Source organism: Rhinolophus sinicus, linkage group LG02 (assembly GCF_036562045.2).
Source record: "Rhinolophus sinicus isolate RSC01 linkage group LG02, ASM3656204v1, whole genome shotgun sequence".
Lineage (NCBI taxonomy): Eukaryota > Metazoa > Chordata > Mammalia > Chiroptera > Rhinolophidae > Rhinolophus > Rhinolophus sinicus.
Window position 1 is genome coordinate 57050607 of NC_133752.1, and position 24981 is coordinate 57075587.

At 33.9% G+C, this 24981-nt stretch overlaps 1 protein-coding gene across 11 annotated transcripts in view; it reads left to right on the forward strand.

The window, feature by feature from the left end:
* ANKRD17 (ankyrin repeat domain 17) overlaps window positions 1-24981 on the forward strand; it is a 152346-nt gene that overhangs the window by 71258 nt on the left and 56107 nt on the right. For all 11 annotated transcript variants that reach the window (XM_074324470.1, XM_019720875.2, XM_074324465.1 and 8 more), the window contains exons 2-12: window positions 291-444; window positions 8898-9054; window positions 12217-12364; window positions 12592-12739; window positions 13904-14137; window positions 16743-16837; window positions 18905-19142; window positions 20572-20763; window positions 21100-21209; window positions 23073-23160; window positions 24688-24815. In XM_074324470.1, coding sequence (XP_074180571.1) covers window positions 291-444; window positions 8898-9054; window positions 12217-12364; window positions 12592-12739; window positions 13904-14137; window positions 16743-16837; window positions 18905-19142; window positions 20572-20763; window positions 21100-21209; window positions 23073-23160; window positions 24688-24815 — 1692 coding nt within the window. The remainder of the gene's footprint in view (window positions 1-290; window positions 445-8897; window positions 9055-12216; window positions 12365-12591; window positions 12740-13903; window positions 14138-16742; window positions 16838-18904; window positions 19143-20571; window positions 20764-21099; window positions 21210-23072; window positions 23161-24687; window positions 24816-24981) is intronic.

The window sequence follows — 24981 nt, forward strand, 5'->3', positions numbered from 1 at the left end:
ATTTAAATAGAAAAGAATATATAATGGTTTTAGAAAAAAAATTGGACTGCATATTCCTAAATTCATTCTTAAATTCTTCTATAGATATAATTTTCTCCTATAGTTAAACAGTGGGCTTATATATCCCGTTGAATTTATTTAGGTTTGCATTGCATTTATTATCTTTGATATTTACGTTAAAATATTTTTTCTCTCTTTTCCTTCTGTTTATTTCTCTTCCCACTTTCCCTTTCTCCTTTCATTCCTCCCTTCCTTTCTTTTCTTTTTTTTTTTTTGTATTTGTTTTCTAGGTGGAGTCTTTCATTTTGGATCAGGATGATCTGGAAAATCCAATGCTGGAAACGGCTTCCAAGTTGCTCTTGTCAGGTACCGCTGATGGTGCAGACCTCAGGACAGTAGATCCAGAAACACAAGCTAGACTGGAAGCTTTACTAGAAGCTGCAGGTAAGTCTGCAGACACTACATGTGTAATAAGTCTACCGAACTTTCCAAAACTACATATAAATCTAATAAAAACTCCTGTTTTTAATCAATGTATGATCTTGGACATTTAGGATAATACTGTCCATAAAGGTTAATGTATTATTTTCTAGAGAATTACATGGAACATTTCAATAAAAAATACGAGTATTTTTATTACCAGAGTAAAAGATACAGTTGCTGTCAACCTTATAAAGAGGAACTTCTTATACAGTTGATTTTCCTTAGTCCCGAATTCCGTATTTGTGAATTTGCCTACTTGTAAAATGTATTTGTGCCCCCAAAATTAGTACTCACAGCACTTTCTCAGTCTTTCATAGAAATGCACAGAATGGTGAAAAATTTGAATCGTCCTACACACATGTTCCCCGCTGAGGTGGAATAAGGTGATGTTCTGCCTTCTTGTTTCAGCTTTCATACTGTAAACAAGTGTCCTTTTCACGATCTACTCAGTGCCACATTTTTGTGCCTTCTGTTGATAATTTCACTGTTTAAAATGGCCCTTAGGAGTAATGCTGATAACAGTGTTCCTAAATGTGAGAAGGCTATGTGATGTGCCATACGGAGAAAATACCTGTGCTAGATAAGCTTATTTCAGCCATGAGTTGCAGTGCTGTTAGCTGTGAGTGCAATATTAATGAATCACCTATATATTAAATAAGGTTGTCTTTAAACAAAAACACATGTAAAACAAGCTTATATATTGATTGGTTAATGCAAGTGTTGTGACCCAGAGGCTCGAAGGAACCTAGCCCTGTTTTTCCTGTAGGAGAATGGTTCAGAATTCATTAATTCAGTGTTCCCAGCAACTTTACAGAACATAACTACGATGAATAAGGAGAATCAAATATATATAATTCCCCCCAATTTTTTGTCATAGACCATCTCTTGAAATCCTGTAAAGTTGAATCATCATATTTGTCTTCATAGGAAGTGTTTTTATTAGATATTATATAGATAATCAAATATTTAGCACCATATATATATAATATACATTAAATATAAGAGAGCAGTAACTCTAAATCTCTCTGATCAATTCAAATAACCATATGTTTTCTTAACTTTTCTAAAGTAGACGTATACCGTGAGCATTAATTGTTCATGGTCGAGCACCCCAATGTGCCGTATATTATACAAGCAATGCATGTAAATTGCTACTTAATCATGGTATAAAACTTACCTACTACTATTTGGTAATCATTTCAGTAAATATCTTTTAACGCAGTACCTAAATATTTGAAGAACTCATGGTTAAGTTTGATTTCTATCTTGGGTAAAGTTCTAGAATGGATTATTAAAGAGATCATTATGAAATACAGATGAAAACATAAGAGCATGTGCAAGGACCTATCCTTGAGTATAGAAAACTATTTGTATGAACTAGTAGAGACATAATTTTGCATATTTTAGCCAGAAATTTGATGTTGCTGTAAAAGTTTACATGAGGAAAAAGAGGATAGTGAATTATTTGAGAACATACCAGAAAGAGGAACAGGAGGGAATGTTTCTCCTGAAATTGAGAAGACACAGGTTGAATACAAGAGGGAAGTTTGTTTTCTCTGGCCCCAAGAGGCAGAACCAGGTTCAAAGATGCTACACGAAAGTGATTTGAGCTGAAAGGAGCTACTTTTGGAGGTAAAGTTCCATTTCATAGGATGCCAGTAGTTGCTTCATTTTTCTCCTTTCTGTATTTATTCCCATTCTTTGTTTTCTTTACAGTAGCTAACCAGCTAGCCTGCCTCCCCTTCCTTCCTCCTTCTCTCTCTCACTTCTTCTGTCTCTCACATCTTCTCTCCCTCCCTCCTTTATTTCCTTCCCTTTTCAAATGAAAAATTTCACCTATAAACCCAGAGAGAAGAGCATAATGAACCCTTGGCATATCAATCCAGCTTCACCTGCTGTATGAACAATCTTGTTTCATCCTTATACATTGCTACCCTGCTTACTCTCTACCCCCCTATGTTAATTTAAAGCAAATCTAAGCATCGTATAATTTTATATATGAATGCTTCAGTAAGTACCTATAAATTAAATACTTAAAAAAATAAATTTAACCATAATATAATAAATACCATTGCATATCTAAAGAAAAACAAAGTAATTCCTTAATATCGCCAAATATCCTGTCAGTGTTCAAATTTCCCCAGTTTTTTAAAATAGTTTCAGCTGTACAAAACAACATAGCAATTAGACATTTACACACCAACAAGTCTACTGCCCATCTAACATCTTACAATACCATTGACTATATTCTCTATACTATATACATTCCATGACTACATATATTGTTTAATTGCAATTGACATTCATTATTATTTTATGTCAGTTTCAGTTGTACAGTGTAGTGGTTAGGCATTTATATAATCTATGAAGTGACCCCCCCCCCCCCCGTAAGTCTAGTACTCATCTAACATTATACATAGTTTTTACAGTATTATTAACTGTATTTCCCATATTGTATTTCATATCCCTGTGACTATTTTGTAATTACCATTTATACTTCTTTATCCGTTCACCTTTCTCACCCATTCCTCCAGTGCCCCTCCCTTCTGGCAACCATCAGTTTGTTCTCTATATCCATGAGTCCATTTCTGTTTTGTATGTTCATTTATTCTGTTCTTATAGATTCTACAGATAATGTGAGGTCATATGGTATTTGTCTTTCTCAGTCTGATTTACTTCACTTAGCATAATATCCTCTAGGTCCATCCATATTCTTGCAAATGGTAAGATTTCATTCTTTTTTATGGCAGAGTAATACTCCATTTATATATGTACCACAATTTCTTTATCCAGTCTTCCATTGATGGACATTTCAGTTGTTTCCCTATCTTGGCTATTGTGAATAGTGCTGCGGTAAATATAGGGGTGCATGTATCTTTTTGAATTAGTGTTTTGGATTTCTTCAGATAAATACCCAGGAGAGAAATTGCTGGGTCATAAAGTAGTTCTATTTTTAATTTTTTGAGGAACCTCCATACTATTCTCCATAGTGGCTGCACCAATCTGTAGTCCCACCAACAGTGCACATGGTTTCCCTTCTCTCCACATCCTCACCACCACCTGTTGTTTGTTGGCTTATTGATGATGGCCATTCTGACAGCTATGAGGTGATACCTCATTGTGGGTTTAATTTGCATTTCTCTGATGATTAGTGACATTGAGCATCTTTTCATATGTCTGTTGGCCATGTGGATGACCTCTTTGGAGAAATATCTATTCAGGTCCTCTGCCTGTTTTTTAATTGGATTGTTTGTTTTTTTGGTGTTGAGTTGTATGAGTTGTTTTAAAATTGTCGATATTAATCCCTTATCAGTGTATCATTGACATACATCTTCTCCCATTTAATAGGATGTCTTTTCATTTTGTTGATGGTTTCCTTTGCTGTACAAAAACTTTTTAGTTTGAGGTAGTCCCATTTGTTTATTTTTTCTTTTGTTTCTCCCTAGTTGTTTTGTAATAGTCTTTTTTATAGTTGGTTTATTTGAGTTAGGATTCAAAGAAGGTTTGCATATTTTTTATGTTAATGATTGTTCTTAAGTATCTTGTAATCATAACAGTTCCTCCTTTTTTTTCTATTTGTTGAAGAAATTGAGTCATTTGTCCTACTTTATGAATTTTGCCAGTTGTACCTCTGTGTGCTGTATTTTGTGAATCAGAATTCAGTTCCAGATACTTGACCAGATTTAGGTTTATTTTTGTTTCTGGTAATAATAGTCTTTCATGGTATATATATTTCCTTATATATCACATAGGTACTCTGGTTGTTTCTCTTTTTGTGATGGTGAGATTGATCACAGTTTAGGTGTCTTGAGAAAGGATGTTTGAGAAATTAAAGTTTTGTGAGACTTTGCCTGAAATACCTTTCATACTGTCCTCATACTTGATAATTTGACTAGGTATAGAACTCTAGTTTAAAAAATCACTTTTATTTCAGACTTTTGAAGTTACTGCTCCATTGTCTCCTAATTTTTGGTATTTGAGTTCAGAAGTTTGAAGCCACACTTACTTAGGATATTCTCTGATCTCTGCTACTTTTCCCGACTCCTTCTCTGAAGCATTAGCATTTTTGGCATCTTAAGATTTTGATCTCATTTTTGGCTATCTTGGAAGCAGACTTTCTGCTACAGCCTACAGATGAGAACTCAACTCAGGTGACACCCTGATTTCAGTCCATGAGACTCTGAACAAAACAATCTAGTACCATTGTATGCCTTGATGGGTTACCTACAGAAACAAAGATAGTAAATAGGTACTGTGTCACAGAACTATGTTTATGGTAAACTGTTACGCTATAACAGGAAACTTTATTTTTTGAATATTTTTGGCTATCTTTCACATTTAAGATTTCAAATGCCTGGTGAACTCTGGGTTTTGTTTGTAGTCAATAGCAATGCCATAAAAAGTAAAATTGGAAGGTATACATGCATGTTTTGTCAACTGGTGTTTATTATACCTTATTATATAGCATATAATATATGTAATTATATATTATATACGTAGCGTAGTTTTCTATTGTGTTTATTATATATCATATATAGTATATGTTTATGTATTATATTGGGGGTGCCAAAAAAATGTATACAAGTGGACACTTTTTCTCAGTGTTGCTCAAGCAGTAGTTCACCGTAATCAGAAGTGTCTAGATGCTGATGGTAACCACTTTGAGCACCTCTCGTAATTGCAGAAGTCAAATGTGACTTGTATTCATCTTTCATTTTATGTATATATTGAGTATTACAATTTTAATACAGTTTTTTCCTTTCTTAAAATGTGTATACATTTTTTTTGACACCGTCTGTGTATCATATATATTACATATGTAATATAAGTTTCCTGTTATAGTGTAACAGTTTACCATAAACATAGTTCTGTGACACAGTACCTATTTACTATCTTTGTTTCTGTAGGTAACCCATCAGGGCATACAATGGTACTAGATTGTTTTATTCAGAGTCTTGTGGACTGAAATCAGGGTGTCACCTGAGTTGAGTTCTTATCTGTAGGCTGTAGCAGAAAGTCTGCTTCCAAGTTTATTGTTGGGAGCAGAATTTAGTTCCTTGGATTTGTAGGACTAAGATATCAATTTCCTGATGGACTGTCTGCTGGGCCTGCTCTCACCTGGAGGTTGACCACATTGTTTGTCATGTGGGCCCCTCCATCTTCACGTCAACAGGGCACATGGAATCTGTCTCGTGCTTTGAATCTTTGACTTTCTTTTCTCCAGTCTTGCAAAGAAATCTCTTTGTTCTTCATTGGCTCATAAAAGATCAGGCCCACCCAGATAATCTCCCTGTCTTCAGGTCAACTGTGCCATATAACATAACTTAATCATAGGGATAAAATCTGTCAAAATCACAGTCCCAAGGATCATGTAGAATGTGTACACCAGATCTGGTAATCTTGGGAACATTTTGGAATTCCTAGTACACAGGGATTTGAAAACCCCCATATGTCAGTATCTTCAAGTTTTTTCTTTGTGGTTGTTTAGTTTCTTGAGACACAGTTGCCAGTTTTTGCATGGTGAATTATAAATCTGGCTGCCAGCATGTTGGGAGTTGAAAGTGGGGAGAGGGCTGAGGATCTCACTGTTTTATCATGCACGTTCACTTATGCCTCATTTTCGATTTAGTACCTCATCTCTTCCTTCTCTATATGTCTGATGCCTCCTAGTCCAGAGCTTTCCTGGTTTGTTTGCTTTAGAGAATAATCACCTGGCTGTGCAGTTTGGAGATGGAGTCTTTAAGTGTCTGACTTCTTCTCACAGGCGTTCAGCCAGTCTCTGTTTCCAACCCAAGCTCATCACACCTGTATCTAGTACCTATAATTTCCGATTCCTGTTGGGCTGATCACCTTGTTTCTCTTTGATATCTACATTTCTATTTATTCTGTTCTGCTAAGCAATTACATCTATTTTTTCTTTTATTGTTTTTAAATTGTTTTAATCTTTATTTTTCTCTTTTTCATCTCCTATTTACTTTGTCTTTGTGAATATTAGATTTACAAATTTTCTAATTTGTATCAAATCTTCTAATTTTATCAAAGGTGGAGTTCCTATTGTATTGTAGTTCTCCTTTGAGTAAGTTCTAAGAGGAAAAAGGGGGAAAATAATTACCTTAAAATCATCTTGTAATCAGAAATGTAGATAGTCTTTTAATGTGTCTTCTTTCTGAAGTTATGTGGTCCTGTTGTTGAATTTATTAAATGTCACAATTTGGAAAGAACAATCTGGTCATCATGTATTTTTTGTTTTCTGATCTGTACTGACTAATATTTAATAACTGGATAAGACCAGTAAAAAGATCACCATAAGCCATAGTAGAGAGAATAAATTTTTAGTCACTGTTTGAATTGTTACCACGTATATCTTAGGTTACTTCCTACTTATCATAGTTATCTTATGAAGATATGAAAAGTTCATAAAAATGTAATACGGAACATTTTGTTTTTGGTATTCTTTCTTTTTAAAACAATGGTTATTTTCTGCTGATCCAGATGTATCCTCTTGCCAAGTTCTGTTGCTAACACTGAGAAATTGTTGTTTATCTTATATAGCTGATCTGAGTTGGGAAAAAAAAAAATAGAGCTAATTCTTTCATGTGAGAATGCATCTGTGACCTTGGACTCAGTAATGTCTTAGAATACTTAACTAACCACGGATATCTTACTGAATAAATACTGCTATAGCTGATTCAGACTACACTGGCTTTTAATATTAGTGACACAAATTATATTGTAGGTATCAGTCTTACTGAACCCAAACTGCTTTTATCCTTTGCACATCTTGATTATAGCAGATACTAAATTTGCACATCTTGATTATAGCAGGTACTAAATTTGACTACTCTGAACATACATTTAAAATCACAAAGGCTTCTTGGCAGATTTATTTTTGGTTCCATAAGATGTAATATTTGATATTTTGGATTTTTCAGAAAAAAAAACACAAAAAACGAGAATAAATTTTTCTTTTATAACTTTAAGCACAAACTTTTAGCCCTTCTGTTGTTATGAGAAACCTGCATAGATATGTTCAGTGTTTCCATTTGTGTGGTTTTTTTGGTCTATGTCTTAGTTTGTTTTAAGACCTATAATCGTGTTTCTTAAACTTCAATATGCATCTGAATTGCTTGGGGATTGTTTTTTTAAGTGCAGGCTTTGGATCAATAAATCTTGGGACCTGAGATTCTGCATTTCTAAGAAGCTTCCAAGTGATAGCAGTACTTTTAGTCCATGGACCACATGTTGAGTGGCTGGGTTCTGTAATACCCATCATACCAATAGATGTTTATCTTCAAGTTAGAGCAAAGGCTCTTAATCCTGGCTATGCATCAGAATCTCCTTAGAGCTTTTAAAATATGTAGATGTGTAGGCCCCTCTTCCTACTTACTGAATTACATCTTTAGATATCAGAGAACTCAGCATCTATATTTTTGTAAAGCACTGCTGATGGGCAACCTGGTTTAAGCACCACTGAGGTAGAATAATAAAGGTTAGAGATAAGCTTTCCTTATAGTGATATCTGGAAAAGCAACAAGTTATGTTTCATTCAGGTAGTTACTAGCCATTTTTGCTTTTGAAATTTTTTTCTTTTGCTTTCCTGAATGTTTTCTAAATATGGTACTTTCAGATATGATTTTGAGTACTATATGTGTAATAAGTTGTAGTTATAATTTGAAATAAATATGTATTCAAGTAGAGGTAATCTTTTATATAGCCTATGTTTTTATTAGGCCATTTTTTGTCACAAGTGATAGTAGCCCAACTAAACTTTTTTTTTTAAAGAGGGTGCAGCTTTCAGGGATCGAACCGGCAACCTTGGTGTTATTACCACCACCACCCCACCCACCCCCCGTTCTAACCAACTGAGCTAACAGGCCGCCCCCAACTAAATATTTTTAAATAAAAGTAGGCATTTACCAAAAATGTAGGGATGGTGCCGGCTTCTGTCACTACTGGTGTTAGTGAGTCAAAAATAACTTTATTAAAACTCTGTCTCCTTTCTTTTCTCTGCTCTTTTCCATTTTGACTTATTTGGGTAGTCTTTTTCATTTGTGGTGATCGAAGTGGCCAAATAGTTCATGACTCACATCTTAGCAATTTAGCAACCTTTAAACATAGGTTTTTCTTCCATCCCTGTGGCAAAAGTCTGTGCGAGGATTCCCAGTTGTCCCAGCCTAGGCCAAAGACCCATTTCTGGCACCAGAGCAACAGGATCAAGTAGTTACAGACCACTCAGAAGGAATAAGGTTATCAGAGAATTAGAGAAGAGTGATTTCCCAAAAGATTCAGGGCAGACAGTACATACAGTGAATGTACCCTTTGGAGGTTATTTGATAACATGTAGAGTTAAGTAACTTGAATTTTGCTTTGTTTCTCCTTTTGGGTGTATCCATATTGGTGTGAAAATAATATAGGAATAGGCAAATTATCCACGGCTGATGGTAAAGCCTTTGCAGATCCTGAAGTGCTTCGGAGGTTGACTTCATCTGTTAGTTGTGCGTTGGATGAAGCTGCTGCTGCACTTACCCGAATGAGAGCTGAAAGCACAGCAAATGCAGGGCAGTCGGACAAGTAAGTGCATTTTCACCGTGTTCAATATGAAAACATTTTCTTAAAAGTAATAAAATATTGCTAACATTTATTGAACATTTATTTTGTGCCTGTCACTATACCAGCCACTTTACATGCGTTATCTTATTCATAGTCAACAAAAGCCATACACATGCATGGGTTTTGTTTTTACACCCATTTTATTCATGAAAAGCTTAAGAGAAGCGGTTAAGTTTAAATAGGTTACAAGTGGTAGGGTTGGGACAGCTGTTTTTTCTGACTGCAAGGCTTAGCCAATATGTTATAAAAGATCTTTTGCTTATTTAGATTTTGTATTCTTTTAATGTTTTGGTGGAAAAAAAGTAAATGCTTTCTAATTAGTCATGCCATTTTCCAGTTCATGTACATAATTTTGACTGTTTTAAAGGGCAAAGTTTGGTTTCTTTTATGAAAGTTCAAAAAATGTCATAGACATAATCCCCATAACTTGTATGTAAGTGAGTCCCAGGGACTTCATTTTTGTATGTGCTGTAATTTCTTTTATATAGGATAGTAAGGGCTCATCAGATATTTTGTGACTTGGCTTTTTATGTTTTCATGATGGTGCTATGCAATAAAAATTACCCCATCTCTTATATAAGAACAGTTATGGGTGGTGTAGTGAAAAATGGATGTAAACTCCAAGGAACCAGCTTTTACTCTCAGAGGCTTCTTTTTCTTCTCTAAATATAAAAATAAGGTATTTTATTTATTTCAGCAGTTGCCTTTAAACAGTTGAGAAAATGGAAGTGTTTTATATATGTGTTTAGAGAATTAAGAAAACAGCATTTAAAAAGTGTCTTTTGTATAATAGTGTTTTTATGTAGCTACTTTTAAGAACGTGAAAGAGAGGTTATATAATACTAACAAGAGTGTGAATTTGCTGTTTCTCTTATCTCTGTATTTATTTCAACAGATTTTTGTGTTTTTATTAATTTATTTACCATTCTTCTCATAGATTGACTCTTCCTCTTTAGTTAATCCCAGATTCTATTCCTTAGTTAACAGTTCAGTTTTACTGGCCTATAATATTCCTAATCTCCAGATAGTTAGTTATCAATGTGGTACCTGCTGAGACTGGCAAAAAAGAAAATTTAAAAACACCTTGAAGAGTGTATTAAAGCTAGTTCAAGCTGGAAATAGAATAGAAAAAAAGTCATAAATTCTTTGGCATTGAAAATACTAGAAGTTATCAGCAAAACAATAGAACATGTTGGTGACAGTCACATTTATTTGGCAAAGCTTGGGAAATATAGTGGAGTGCAGTGAGTGCTATATGCCAGATTTTACATTATTTAAATGCAGTGCCATGTGCCAGATTTAACGTTCTCTTTGTTCACAAGTTCTGAAGTTCAACCATTGCTACAGTAGTTCTTATAAGGTTTTGAAGCTAGCATATACATGGAAATTGAAAGAAAGTCTAAATGGGAAGGTAGAAGAGGGTGTGTCCCTGAGGGAGAGGGAGAGAATGAGAGACCACTTGAAAGAGAGAAAAGGTGTGTTCTTCTACAGGAAATGTCTTGTGGGGAGGATTTGTCCTTAACTTGCTTAAAGGTGATAGCGAACACTGACAGTATAGGGACCATCAGTGTATCTTATAAAATCGAAATATGGCACAAGCTTACTAAGTGCTGTTCAAGACTGACTTAAATAAGGAGATAATATAATTAACAAGTTAAAAATATATAGTATGGCACGTACTGATAAGAATTATGGGGGGAAAATTTGAATTTGAAAGTGCTAGGGCAGTGTTTGGGGTTGGCACGTGGCATTTTTAGTACAGTGGTCAGGGAAATCCTCACTTGAAAGGTGGCTTTTTAGCAAAGACCTGAAATGGGTAAGGGAGTGAGCTGTGTCTGAGAGGAGATATATTGATAGAGGGACAGCAAATACGTATATCTTGGAGTTGGAGCTTAATTAGTGTTATTGATGAAAAGCAGGAAAGCTAATGTGGCTAAAGTGGGAAGAGAAGAGTAAGAATAGTAAGCCATAAAACCAGAGAGGTAAAGCGGCAGGGATAGTGTGGGATCCTGCTTACTACTAGACAGATCTTGTAAGGATTTTGGTCTCTGCTGTGAATGAGATTAGAGGCATTGGGGGTTTCTGAGCAGAGGAGTGACATGATCGACTTTCCTTTAAACAAGATCTTTGGCTGCCTCATTGAAAAGACCCTGAAAGAGAGGAGAGCAAGGGTAAGGGCAGGGAGACTGCTTAAGAGACTTTGCCATAAGCTGAGCTAAATAAAGATGAGCTTCTGAATCTAGTAATAATAGAGGTATAGAAAGTTATCCATGGGTATAGGAAGAGGTAAAGAAAGTTAGTGTCTGAAGTGACAGGGCCATGTTTCAAGAGGATGCTATATGAATTGAGTTATATTTGAAATAAAGAGAATATTGATTAATAGCCCTAGATTATAGTGTTTTTCTCAGAATGAACTTTATCCAAAAGTGAGGGAATATTTAGAAATGTGCATAGTCGGAATTGCTTTAGGTCGTTTACAGGGCAAACACTTCACTCTCCGTCTAATTTTCTGTTGCTACACTTTTCCACTCTTTTGCTTGAATTCAGCCTTTGCCTGGCCAGGGTAATTTTCAGAACGCCCACAAAACATAGTGACATAAGTAAATACTTCAAAAAAAGATTCTCCTTAGCAGTTATTCAAATATTAGTCGAAACTACATGCTCACAACTTTCCTTTCTGATTTCTCTTTACTTGATTGAAGAACTCAGCTAGTCCTTTATAATTAGTACAAGTTTTATTTTAAATAAATAAATACTTTTTAATTAATTTTTATGAAAATTTTTTAGTGACTGAACAAAAAGAAGTGTAATTATAACCTGTATTTTGTTCATGTGAGTTTCTGTAAAATTTTATGTTTTAAAATTTTGGTTTTTCCCACTTGTACTAAATTGGATTTTATCTTGCAGTTGCATAACGAAACATTTTATAATGTTGAAAATTTTAATTCAGTGACTTTTATATGTAGATTTTAAAAACTCAGTGAAGTGAATCATTTTCAGTTACTTTTTTGTTATGGATCATATTGAAATGATCATTCTTGTTTAGCAATACTGTCCAGAACTTAGGCTGTGCAATGTTTTATATTCTTAGATCCTGATATTACAATATTTTTCTCCTAATAGCCGCAGTTTGGCAGAAGCCTGTTCAGAAGGAGATGTAAATGCTGTGCGAAAGTTACTCATTGAAGGGCGAAGTGTGAATGAACACACTGAGGAAGGGGAGAGCCTCCTTTGTTTAGCTTGTTCTGCTGGATACTATGAGCTTGCACAGGTTTGTATTATCAAAGTAAAGCTTTTTGTTTTGTAACCTGGCCTGCGTAGTAAGGACATAGTAAAGTTAACCATTAGGCTCATTTCAACAAACAATTTTGTTAGATACATTTTGTGTTCGTTGGCTCTTTTACTATATATAGTATGACTAGGGAAGTGTTAACATGTTCAAAAATTTTTAAAGAAAATGCCATTTTCTAATATGCTTTAAACTTTTTCTTTCATAAGGTTTTGTTGGCAATGCATGCAAATGTGGAAGATAGGGGAATCAAAGGTGACATTACACCTTTAATGGCTGCTGCTAATGGAGGACATGTCAAAATTGTGAAGTTGCTGCTAGCTCATAAAGCTGATGTCAATGCACAGTCTTCAACAGGTTATGCATATTTCTTTTTCAATTTTAAGTATTAACTCCCTTTAGTATTAAGTACTTCACGTGAAAGTGGTCATTAGTGATAATTTTGCAGTTCTCTTATTATAAGTGCCGCACACTTACATAAGTCTGTGAGTTAGGTTTAAAATATCTAGAATATATTTTGAATGAATTGTCTCCTATTTTTGTGTGTGAGGGCAATTATATGGCCTTTTAAGGTTCTTTTAGATTAAACATTGGCCCAGTAAGAAGGACTACCCTCTTGGAAATGGAAAGGTGTGGGCTATGGCTCTCAAGTCCAGATTTCCTATTTTTCGAGGGAGAAAGGAAGGGAAGATATGAAGAACATAAAGGATATGGAACAAAATGCAGGTCTTTCATTGCCCACTGTTACTAAATTGTGGCCTATAGAAAAAGAGTATTATGAAATAATTGTATTCCACAAGAGACATAACTGTAGTCTAAATTAATTTTTTTCCTTTCAAATTTGAGTATACGTGGATTTGTATAAAACCTCTAAAATATGAAAATACATTTTGTGCATTTTCTTCATGTAAGATTTTCAAAATTATTAAATATTTTAAATAATTTTTAAAGTATACAGGTTCTGATAAGGGGGTTTTAGAAATCCTTATTTTACCCAGAAGGATGATTTTTTTTTTTCCCTGTAACATGGGAGATTTTTATCACCAAAAAGGAATGTTTTTGAAATTACGTTAACTTTGATCAGTTAAACTCATGTTTGAAGTAGTGAAAACAAATATGTATGATTAAAAAGAATGGTATGAGGTGTATATGATGAATAATTACAATTCCCCCCCAAAAATAAAACTTGTGAAATATTTTTTTGATTAAATTTAGAATGAACGTAACTTTTTTCTCATTGGAAAAGTTAGTTTCAGAATTGTTCAATTCTTTTATAACTCTACAGTCATGCTAAGTGTATCTGATTTTCCACATGTATTTGACCCTAATTTTAAATGGAAAGAACAGGGAGTTGATTTAAAGAAGATAAAATGCAAGGAGGAAAGCAATTATACATATAAAAATGATATCTAAATTTATTAAGGTTATAGTCTCCCATTTCCGTTTTCTCTTTGATGTTAAATTAGACTGTTTTATTTTGGTATTTTATGTTAATGTCTTTGTTTTTCTTCATTAAAATAGGCAATACAGCACTTACATATGCTTGTGCTGGAGGCTATGTAGATGTTGTAAAGGTGCTCTTGGAATCCGGTGCTAGTATTGAGGACCATAATGAAAATGGTCATACTCCTCTTATGGAAGCTGGAAGTGCTGGACATGTGGAAGTAGCCAGATTGCTGCTAGAAAATGGGGCTGGCATTAATACGCATTCCAATGAATTTAAAGAGAGTGCCCTTACATTAGCTTGTTACAAAGGTACAGTATAAAACATTTTTTTAAACAACAGTTTTAAACATATGAAATGTCAATTTATTTTTTTAACTAAAATAAGTTAAAACGTGATAATATATAGCATGTAATGAACTGATGAAGTATTTCGAAGTTTAAAAGTCTAACATGTAAACTTTTCAACTAATAGACTCTGTTTTAAATGTTGTCAATAAAAAAATGACTGTTAATTGATATAGTTACTTTATCAGAAACAGTTGGTTTAGTAAAATGCACTTCTAAATGGTGTTGCATGTCAGTATATTTTTCCTAGTTCACACAAAAGAATCCTATTGAGTGCAGAAATATTCAGCCGGTAAGTTTAAAAGAAAACAGTAAAAATGGCCAGAATGATCTACTAACAGGAGGTGCTTAAGCTATTTCTCATGATACCAAGAAGAAAGGAGAAAAATTGAAGAAAAAGGAGGGAATATGAAAAGAAAAGTGAAAAGTGGCATGGATGGATTTTGAATTCAAAAGAACAATTTTAGGGTATCATCAACACATTTAATAAAATTAGAAGTTAAGAGCTGGACAACACCTACCCATATGCAGCTGTGTATATGGCATTTTAAGTGATGTTAACCAGTCTGAAAATACTGATAATACAGAAAATACCCTCTTTTGGAAGGGCAAGACAATTGTCTAGAAAGATGCTTGGTCTTCAAGCAGCTAATGTTCTACATTCTAAAGTCACCCACAGAACCAGACATTTTTCAAATTCCACCTTATGACAGATAAATGGCTATAAACTAAGGAACTTTAAAAAAAAGCAGATGTCATGCAATTTTATGTCTGCATAGCTATATAGTTCAGTGTTTTGTATCATCTGCAGCCGTGTTTGTATCATAAAATAAGTGGTAATTTCTGGACCCTGAGACATCAAAAAAAGCTCTTGCAAGGTGAGTACAAAATTTAAGGTGACTCACTTTCAATGGCTAAATCTTCGCTTATACAAGCTTGTGAGTGAATACATCCTTAAATTTTGTACTCCTGACTTGGATTGCCTCACCCTAGTCCTGGCCCTGGTGTTGTTTTGTTTGGTTCTATTTCAGAGTAGCCAAGGTTGTGTGAAATCTTTTGTAATAACTTCCCTTAAAAACATGGTTAATAATGCTTAGGTACATAAATGACTAAAATTTACGTTAAATGTGAAAATATGGTCTATCTAAAGTTTTTGATTATCTGGTGTTTTCAGATTAAGGGTGATTAGGAAGCACAGCTGAAGTCCCTAGTTCCTCAGTTCTGTTTGGTGATTAGGAAGAGGCTGATCTTCCTTAGGAGGAGAAGACTTAAGCCTTGGGGCAGCCTCTCTAAGGCAGGCTGATTGGTTGACTCTCTCCCCTTTTCACAAATACATTTGAACCTAGTACTGGCTGCATTTTACTTCTTGAGTCCCAGCTAGTCAGAAGAGCATTGAGATGGGGCAACATGTAACTCCTCTTCCCTCTCTCCTTTGCTTGTAGCCCCACCCTGCTTTCCAAAAGGGGGCATCTGAGGTTGGGGCTTGCTGGCTTTAATTAGAAACTGGATATAAAACTGAGCTGGTGGAGAACATCTCTACTACTTCCAAGGATCCATGGACCCTCTCCCTTTCCTCTATTTCTGGTGAGGTCTCCTAGGACATAGAATGACAAGGAGGAGATGGGGAAGAGATAGAACTCAGGCTGAGACTAACACTGATGTGGATCTTTGGAAAGGGAGAATGACAGAGAGGAAAGGGAGGGTAGAGGGCAGGTAGTTTAGCAAAAACAAGATATGGTAGATTCTGCACTTAATGAAATTAGTTTTGTTTTAGTTGTTTTATCTGTGATTCCACCATTCACTCCACCCTAGGTCTCACTTGATTGAGAATTGACTGCAGTGCAACTGGAAAAAAAATTATTAAATTTTCTGTTGTTTCTTGCATAGCATCTAAAGTCCTTTCTAAAATATAATGTGTCATCTTTGTACCTACTCATAAGGCGTCCTGATGTGAACTGAAGCATATGGTTTATTTGAAACTACATAAATATATGTGTGTGTGAGTCTGTGTGTATATATGTATGTGTGTATGTGTGTGTGTGTCTATGTTTATATCTAAATAAGTGAATATAGACTAAGTGGTATTTCAAGAATATGTTTATATCTGCAGTTTTCAGCTTATAAGCAGGATGTTCCTAAAAAATTTGAGTTAGTTACTAAACCTTAAAACACATTTTCTCAAATAATTTCAATGATTATAATCATCCCAGGCAAGTAGTTCATGAAAGCTAGTTTACTCTACACCATAAATAAAAGAAATTTATCATTCTTGGGCTCTGAAAAGGTTGTAGAGGAGATATTCTGGTTGTTGGATTTTAATGGCATCTTTTCTCACCTGCTACAGCAAGGATTCTAGTAGCAACAGTTTCCAGGGCAACAGGGTAGGGAGTAGAAGAGCAAAGATCATTTGTTTAAGTTGTGTTCAGCAGTTGAGGGAGGCTTGTCGCGGACTTTAATACTATCCTTATAAATTTATTGCTATAATTTAAATATAACTTCAAAACATTGGAATTTTTCTTATATTTTTGGAATAAGACATTTTAAATAATCTTACACATTTTTGGTTTAGGACATCTAGAGATGGTGCGATTTCTTTTGGAAGCAGGCGCAGATCAAGAGCATAAAACAGATGAAATGCACACTGCTCTAATGGAGGCTTGCATGGTAAGATTGGTGAAATACATACATTAAATGTATTTATATATTAGTAGAGACAGACAGTGTACAATGAGTGCCTTTTCCTTGGGTGCAGAGGTTCTGTTTATCATAGACTTACTATGGAGCAGAACCTCAGCTATATGAATTAATCAGTAGTTTTCAGAACTAGTTGTACAACATTAAATTCTATTAGAGGTGCTTTCTGGAGCTTTACAGAATTACCTTCATTTTCTTAGTCTCACATAACTACTGGTTTTACATAGTCAGCACAAAAATTGACTTTTTAAAAGGTTGATTGAAGATGTTAAAAAGGAGACTATAATCCATAGAGTATGCACATACCGTGTTTACCCGAAAATAAGACCTAGTCGGACAATCAGCTCTAATGCATCTTTTGGAGCAAAAATTAATATAAGACCTGGTATAATATAGTATAATATAATATGACATAATATAATGTGATATAATTAATATAACATAATATCAGGTCTTATATTAATTTTTGCTCCAAAAGATGCATTAGAGCTGATTGTCCGGCTAGGTCTTATTTTCGGGGAAACAGGGATTACTAACCATAATATGTTCATCAAACCAATAATTTTATTTATCAAAAATTTGAAATTAGAGTATCATTATATGTGTGTTACATGATTCGCCCTCTATCACGGTCTTTTCTGAGCCCTGAATTCCTTTTATAAGAGCTTTTTTTTGGGATTTGTACTTGGGAACGAGTAATAGTACACTTAAACGTCTGTATCGTGGCACAGAAATGGCTCAGAGCAATGTTATAGTCAGATTCATGAGAAAAACATGCCAAAGATAGAAAGCCCCAAATGGATTTGAAGTTTCTTTTTTCAGTTTCCCTTTAGAGAATGATTAAGGGGTTGTTACATTTCAATTACTAATTTAAAAAACATTAGGTAGCCATTTAAGAGTTGAGTTGATTTGTTTTCCTTATTTTTCATTCCATTGTTTGCTTTAGTAAATTATTATTTTAAACAAACATGAGTTTTTTTCAAAGGTTTTGAGTTCCCCCGTCTGTTAAGATGAGGATAGTTATAGCCCCATGATAAGGAACTTAAAACATCCTTGCCACCCCCACTAGAGAAAAAAACCTGTAAGTAGATTAAGAAATTAAAATGGAATAGTCTATAGACTTAATGAGCATGCACTGGAAATAAGTGTTATAAGTAGGTGCAAGATATTAGTAGGGGCCAGACATTTGGAAGTTTGCTAAAAGATTGAGGTTTTAAACTGGACTTTAAAGGAAATGTAGGAGTTGACTGCTTATGGAGGGGAAAAAATTCTGAGTTGGAAGAACATTAAAGTAACCATAGTAGAAATGAGATATTAAAGTGGTATTAAATGGCAAGCATGGAGGCAAAAATGAGCATGACATGTTAAAAGAAAATGAAATGCTTGTGAGGTAATATATAGAAGGAAAAACTATATAAAAGAAGGGAAAAGCGAACCTTGGAATTGCCAATAGTTAGGAAAGCTGTGGTAAAGGAGACAGAAGATAATAAGAGAGAACTGCTTTTTCTTAATTTTCATTTGCATGTTGAACAACTAAGGCAGTACCACGGACATATTGTGTTCCCTTTGCCCTAACATATTACACACAATTCCCCCACACCTCCAAAAAATACTCCACTTTTCTTTTTCTACCTAATCAAAAGTTTGCATGTTTTTAAGATTTCTCCGAAAAATCCAATTTTTGCTTTCTAAACTTTATCCTTTTAGCATTTAAGTTTTACCATGCAGTGCTGACATTATCTCATAGTAGTCTCTTGTTCATGTACTTAACTGTTTTTTTTTCCTGATGGTCAATAAGCTTGTTGATTGAAGACATCATTTTCCACATGTTTTATATTCTCAATCTCTATTTCCTACTCTTTAGTAAAGAAATAGATAGGTCTTAATAATCCTTGCTCATTCAACAGTTAGGTGTACATTTATTCTTATTTAAATGGAGATCAGGAAGTTTTATTGTATAATAATTGAAAAATCTTTATATTTTAAAAGATTTTTTTAAATGGTACTGATTTAATTTTTTAATTGCATTGTAATTAGGATGGCCATGTTGAAGTAGCGAGGTTACTTCTTGACAGTGGTGCCCAAGTGAACATGCCTGCTGATTCATTTGAGTCACCGTTGACTTTGGCCGCCTGTGGTGGACATGTGGAACTTGCGGCTTTACTTATTGAAAGAGGAGCTAGCCTGGAGGAGGTCAATGATGAAGGATATACACCATTGATGGAAGCAGCTCGCGAAGGACATGAAGAGATGGTGGCGTTACTTCTAGGCCAAGGTAACCATTCCAATCAAGACACTAAGACATAAATGTGTAAAATGTAAGATTATTTTATAAAATTGAATTCAATATTTCGTCTTTTAGTAGATTTGTAATAAAATATTATCACAAAAATTAATGCTAAAGTGTTTGCTTTAAAAATGGCTTCCATGCTGTGGCAAACAAAGTCAGATAGACTTCTTTAATATAGAGCTTTCAGAGCCATTATGTGCTACATGATTAAAAACAGGGAATTGGAGGTGAGTGGGGTAGGGTTGTAGGTTATGTAGGAGCATATATAAGATTCAGCATTTCTCAGGCTAACATAGTGAGAGAACTTCTCTGGGCAGAAAACCTATTTGATATATCTAGTGTCTCATGAAACACAGTATGGGATATCCTGTCATAAGGACTAACTTGATGAGAATGCAAGAATGCACACACATAAGAAGCTGTCAAGGAGCTCAATACGCATGGAACACATAGACTTCTCTTTTGGGAAAAATGAAAGAGTTACTTTACTGTATTAAGATACCTTAACTTTAGAAGTAGTCTCCCATCTTTATCCATATTTGTAGTCTTAATTTTTATGTCTCTTTAGTAGTAAAGTTTTTGTTTGGGCAAATTTAATAAGAGGAATGGCATATTTTAATAAAACTTGTTTATTGAGAGGTAATATTAACTGGAATTTTAATAGCATAGGTTTTGGAGCAGACTTCTTAGGTTTGAATCACAACTCCACTTCTTGCCAATTTTGTAACTTCCGGCAAGTTTCTACCCTTCTGTGCCTCATTTTGTTATCTGTAGGGTTGTTGTGAGAGTTTGTATATAATATACTAGTGTGTGTGTGTGGGTGTGGGTATGTGTGTGTGTAAGCTTTATATGTGTGTGTATGTATGTATGTATGTATGTATGTATATGTAAGCTTTTAGGACACTGTTTGTCATATAGTACAAGTGTTAGCTGTGGTGGTAATAGTTATGATGATAATGTTGTGACCTTGGGCAAGTTTAGTAACCTCAATTTTCTTAGCTGTAAAATGGAGCTAATAGTAACATGTAAAATGCATTTAATATTGCCTGGAAAATAGTAATAGCATATTAAACATTAGTTACTGTTATCATCATCTTTATCATCATTGTTTTTTAATCTTTATAATAAGGGAATGTAGTTTATTTTTCTAAGTCCTTTTATCACCGGAGTGGTACCTTCCTACTGAGTAAATCTTACTCTGGCTGTGTACATCAAATATGGACTAGTGGGTATGGTTTTGATAGTCTTCTTTATTTTTAACTGCTTCCCAGAGTAGGGGAGAGGCACTTTATTATTTAGTAAAGTAATGTAAATGTTCGTTTTTGAAGTATAGTTTATTAGGAAACAGTCATGTTTTGCTTATCTCTGGAATAACTTAATGACTTTCTTTAAATAATTAGAATCTTTATTTTAGGAGCAAATATCAATGCACAGACAGAAGAAACTCAAGAAACTGCCTTGACTCTGGCTTGCTGTGGAGGCTTTCTGGAAGTGGCAGACTTTCTAATTAAGGCAGGAGCTGATATAGAACTAGGGTGTTCTACCCCTTTAATGGAAGCTGCTCAAGAGGGTCATTTGGAGTTAGTTAAATACTTACTAGCGGCAGGTAGGCATTTTTGCATTTGAGACAAGTTTTTTTCATGATTTATTTAAGTAAAAAATGTTATAAGTGTTATGATACACTGAACTTGTGTGAAAAAATGATGTGTATTCTGAGTAAATAATTTACCTTATTGCTGTTTGAAATATCTGCTGTTTTAATTTCAAGCAGTGATCTATTTCTTTTCTTTTTTTCTTTTAAAAATTCTGACAATATACTTTATTTCTAGAAATGGATAAGACTGTTTTTTCTAATTTGAGATTTGTCTTATTTAGAAATTTCTCTCTCCATTTATATCTTATAATTCTTTCATTAAGTCTGTATTGTTGAATACTATTGCAGGAGCTAATGTTCATGCAACAACAGCAACGGGGGATACAGCACTAACATATGCCTGTGAAAATGGTCATACTGATGTAGCAGATGTCTTACTTCAGGCAGGAGCAGATCTGGTAAGCTATGTCACTTTTTAAATCCTGGTATTTAATGCTAATACAAGAAATTAAAATTATATGGAAATTATAGGCAAGAGGTATTTCTTTACTTGTAATTTTATGTTGGCCTTTTTATAATTCTTTATCTCATTTAGTCACATTTTTCTTTTCTACACTGTTTGGTATCCATTAGTATTTTCCTTGTTTGCAGGACTGACTATAAAATCTACTGCCCCTTATTCCCCACAAAAAATGGAAAATTTTGTGTTAGACATGTTAATACAAAAGTATTTTCTTTTAGTTGTTTAGCCAGTTTTAGAAGCTTTTGTGATTTGGTATAAAAAGGCAAATATGGCTTAGAGGCATTTCACTGTTGCTTAGGAAATAAATTGTGCGTACACTATTCAAAGCATTATTCAATAATTAAGGATTTGAAAAGATCAATATTTAATAAATAAGCTCTCCCTCAAATAACATTTAATTTAGTAAGGCTGAAATACAGAGGTCATTATAAGTAAGATTGTAAAGAGATGTCACAGAGAAAGTACACAGAGCAAACAAGGTCAGACGAAGTAAAGATGTCGTCTGAGACAGTACATCTGGGCTGTGTAAGCTTTACAAAGGTAGTTATGGCAATGTTGTGACAAAAGACATATTCTAGTTGGAAGGAATAGTATAGTAAGAGTATAACCTGAGAGGTATGGAAGCGTAAAGCAAATGTGTCTGGGGAAAATAGTCTTCTAGTTTAGCCTGGGAGATATGAAATGGTAGGTTTTAGTTAAAACATAAGTATTCGTGTTCATGGGACTGAGATCAACAAGCAAATGTGTTTTCCAGAAAAAGTTCATAGTTTATGACAGAAATTCACATGCAGACAGAAACAGACTCCTCCATTAACTAGTTTTGTAAACTTAATTTAACTTCTCTTTCCTCAGTTGTGAAATGAGAAGGTTGGATTAGTTTGCTATTTTGGTGTCTTTCATCTCTGCATGTGTTGGTACAGTTCTTGAAGTAGTTATGACACACATTGTATTCTAGTTTGTGTATATTTCTCCCTTATTAGATTTTAAGCTTCTTCACCTTAGTCACTACATATATTTCTAGTGTTTAACACAGTGGCTATGAAACATACAGCAAAGTAATCTTGCTTAGTTAATTTCAGTTAGAACAAGCTATGGCATAAGAGAAAAATCAGAAATTGTTCATCAGATGTGAATGTTTAATATGTAAAAGATTCTTAAAAGATTTTTTTTCCCCTCAAACCTTTATATTCTAAAATCTCTGGTAGCATTCTCAGTTATCCAGCAATCACGATTGCAATAGGCTCTCCATCCTTTTGAGACCCAGAAATCTCTAAATATAATTGATGGTCTTAAGAGTTATTTAAATTAGCACTAGCCTTGTTGTTTTTATATAAGGTGAAATAGAGCTAATGGGAAGTCTATAAAGAGTGTGATGTACTTACAGAAGTTCATACAAATAGGTTACAAACTTACGAAAGGAAAATCACTTGGAGTAGATGAGGATAATTAATGCTAATAATGTTTATTGTTTCGTGAGGGCTGTGCTAGAGTACCATTCACTGTTCAGGTTCCCTAATACTTTTTGTAGAGAGAGAAAGAAAAATTATCCAAATGGACTTAGATGAGGGCATCACAATCACATAAATATAACTCCAGTTCCTAAATTATTTCTGTGGAACATATTTCTAATTTGAGTTTTCTTAAATTTAAAACTGTATTCCTTAATTTGCTTCGAAGCATATTTAATATATTCAGATGCAGAAATTAGTCCATTTCTTTCCCTTTTGATTTTCACGAGAAAGAATAATTGTTCACTAGCAATTAAATATCAATTAAGTGTTTCTGTTCTTTTAAACAGGAGCATGAATCTGAAGGTGGAAGAACTCCTTTAATGAAAGCTGCAAGAGCTGGTCATGTTTGTACTGTTCAGTTCTTAATTAGTAAAGGTAGGTTTGGGTAAAATAGTTGTGGGTTTTTTGTTTGTTTGTTTGTTTGTTTGTTTAAATGAAAGGTGTCTGTCCCTTGCCCTCAGATATTTAGAGTTTGAGGGTGTAAAGGACATTTTCTTGATAAATCACATGGTTGAGGGATGCTGCTGAGTTTTTGTGAGTGGGTAGTTGATAAACATCCTGAAGTACACAGAACAATTCCAAACTATGAAGAATTGTCATACTGAGTACTAACCTTGTCAAGAAACACGTATAAAGAAACATTTCTGTATATTAAACTTTGAGTTTAGATACCTTAAAGTCTGTTCTGTTCATGTAATAATATCTCTGGATTTTTATAATGTTTATGCCACTGAATAACTTGAGGGCAAGTCACTTTTCTATTTTATATTTCCTGGGGCCTAAGTTTCCTTCTTTGTAAAATGTAGAGATGTCATAAATATAGCACAACAAATTTTCAAAATTGAAATGTGACAGATATGACAGAATACATGGAGGATTTTCATTCATGGTCAGTAAATCTTTGAATATCAAAAACCTTAATGACAAAAGTAACATGATTATTTCCTTTAAATGATTTCTTAGGTATTTACTACATAAGTTCAAATGGAAACAGTTTTTCATGCAGATTTCATCATATTCTTAAGTATAGGAAATTAAAAATTTACTTTTGATTCAATATTGATAAAAGACTATAAAAAGACTATATACAATTAAAAGAGCAATTTATGCCATTGCCTTCTTACCAAATGTATTGAAGAAATGTTCAGTTTGTAATTGTTTATAGGTAATGAAAATAAATCAGAACTATCTTATTGGTCAAATTATTTTAGGTTATTTGAACACTTGTGCTGTATGTTTCTACCATTGTATTCTCAATAGTGGAATTATTTACATAATCACTATCCCCTTTCTTCTTTGGTTAATTTTAATGAATGTGATTCCAGTTTCTGTCTACTATTTTATTTTCATTTACCACATTGCCTAGCACAATGCTTCAAATCCAGGATTGATTCATATTGAAGGGAAGTATACCTGTTGTCATTCTCAGATACTCCCATTGAAAAAAGATGATGCTATGACTTTCTATTCAGTGTTCACTCTCTACATATTTAGCCCATAGAGGGCAGTATGGTTTATTTTCATTGGTTTTTAGTCATCTTTTCTACTGAATAGATGTAATATGTAGATAAAATTTCATATTTTACTTTTTAAAAACAGTGATTATATTAGGAATAGTATATGCCATTATTCTTATCTTTTACTAGTACATACTGAAATACTTACAGATGAAATTATATCATGTTTGTCTGGGATTTGCTTTAGAACAATTCAACATGGGAGAGGACAGTTGATGTGGGTTTATGTGAAATAAAATTGACTGTGTTTATAAATCCTTCAAGGTGGTTAATGGCTACGTGGGGCTTCATTATACTATTGTCTCTACTCTATGATTTTGAAATGTGCCATAATTTAAGAAACAGTGCTCTATTAACATGATTTTCCATGTGTTGTCTATTTCAGGAGCGAATGTGAATAGAACTACAGCTAATAATGACCATACTGTACTGTCCCTGGCTTGTGCAGGGGGTCATCTGGCCGTGGTGGAACTACTTTTGGCTCATGGGGCTGATCCTACTCATCGTTTAAAAGTACGTATCTCATATGTTTCAGGTAACATTGTAAATTAATTCTTCATTCTTGAATATTACAAAATATTATCTACAGGTTCCATTTATAATGACATTCTAAGTGTATTCATTTTCTTCTGTTTTAGTAGAAGAAAATGTTCTTTACTAAACCTAAGATTTTAATGTG